This window comes from Sphaeroforma arctica (genome assembly GCF_001186125.1).
Source record: "Sphaeroforma arctica JP610 unplaced genomic scaffold supercont1.10227, whole genome shotgun sequence".
Classification (NCBI taxonomy): Eukaryota; class Ichthyosporea; order Ichthyophonida; genus Sphaeroforma; species Sphaeroforma arctica.
In genome coordinates, this window is record NW_014030331.1 from 1 (window position 1) to 969 (window position 969).

Here is a 969-nt window from a genome sequence, read left to right on the forward strand (position 1 = left end):
CAGGTATTAGTGTCATGACAGGTATTAGTGTCATGACAGGTATTAGTGTCATGTCAGGTATTAGTGTCATGTCAGGTATTAGTGTCATGACAGGTATTAGTGTCATGTCAGGTATTAGTGTCATGACAGGTATTAGTGTCATGTCAGGTATTAGTGTCATGTCAGGTATTAGTGTCATGACAGGTATTAGTGGCATGACAGGTATTAGTGTCATGTCAGGTATTAGTGTCATGACAGGTATTAGTGTCACGACAGGTATTAGTGTTATGACAGGTATTAGTGTCATGAAAAGTTATTAAAGCCGCTATGCACATAATAATATGTGCACCTTTGCTTGTGTAGCTCATTATGTAGCGCTTCGAACAATCGGTTCTAGTGCGGTGTGCTAATATTGAAAATTCATCATCCCAAAGCTCGAGAGTCAATGTCACCGTGCAATGCGCAGTGAAAAGTGAAACAACTTATATCTCTCTATAGAATATTTACGGTGAATATTTGAGCTTTGTTGCGGTGGCCCTGTAACTTTCCAAAGGATGCGCGAAGAGGTAAATAGCATAAGGACAGCATATTTAGCTTATGACATCTCTGAATTTCTAACCACCGATATACCATTATCCACACCACTCAGCTATCGTCTAGCGCAGCGAATTGAGTATCCGCTAGCAGCGGGATCGGCTGATGCAGCAGTAAACTCTACCAAAACATCGAACTTAGATACGGGTGCAGCTCAGAATGGATCAGTGCTTGGCTATGGCACCACACTGGCATGTAGCTGTGCCGGGGATGTGCTGGTCGTCGGTTCTCCGCTCAGCAACAATGGTTCTGGCGAGGCGTTTGTTTTCCAGAACATTGCTGACGAGTACCAATTACAAGCAACAAGCAGCCGGCTTGTGACACAGGTGGGTCATATATATATATCTGTATATATCTATATATCTATATATCTATATATCTATATATCTATACACC

General features: G+C 42.0%; 2 protein-coding genes across 2 annotated transcripts; both read left to right on the forward strand.

The window, feature by feature from the left end:
* On the forward strand, positions 1-299 carry SARC_17273 (hypothetical protein; the record flags this gene model as incomplete). Its single annotated transcript, XM_014288630.1, has 1 exon — positions 1-299. A coding segment is annotated over one exon (299 nt), but the record flags the coding sequence as incomplete, so codon positions are not given.
* A 326-nt stretch (positions 300-625) lies between these two features.
* Positions 626-899, forward strand: SARC_17277 (hypothetical protein; the record flags this gene model as incomplete). The annotated part of the gene is made up of 1 exon (XM_014288631.1): positions 626-899. A coding segment is annotated over one exon (274 nt), but the record flags the coding sequence as incomplete, so codon positions are not given.
* Positions 900-969: the final 70 nt, after the last annotated feature.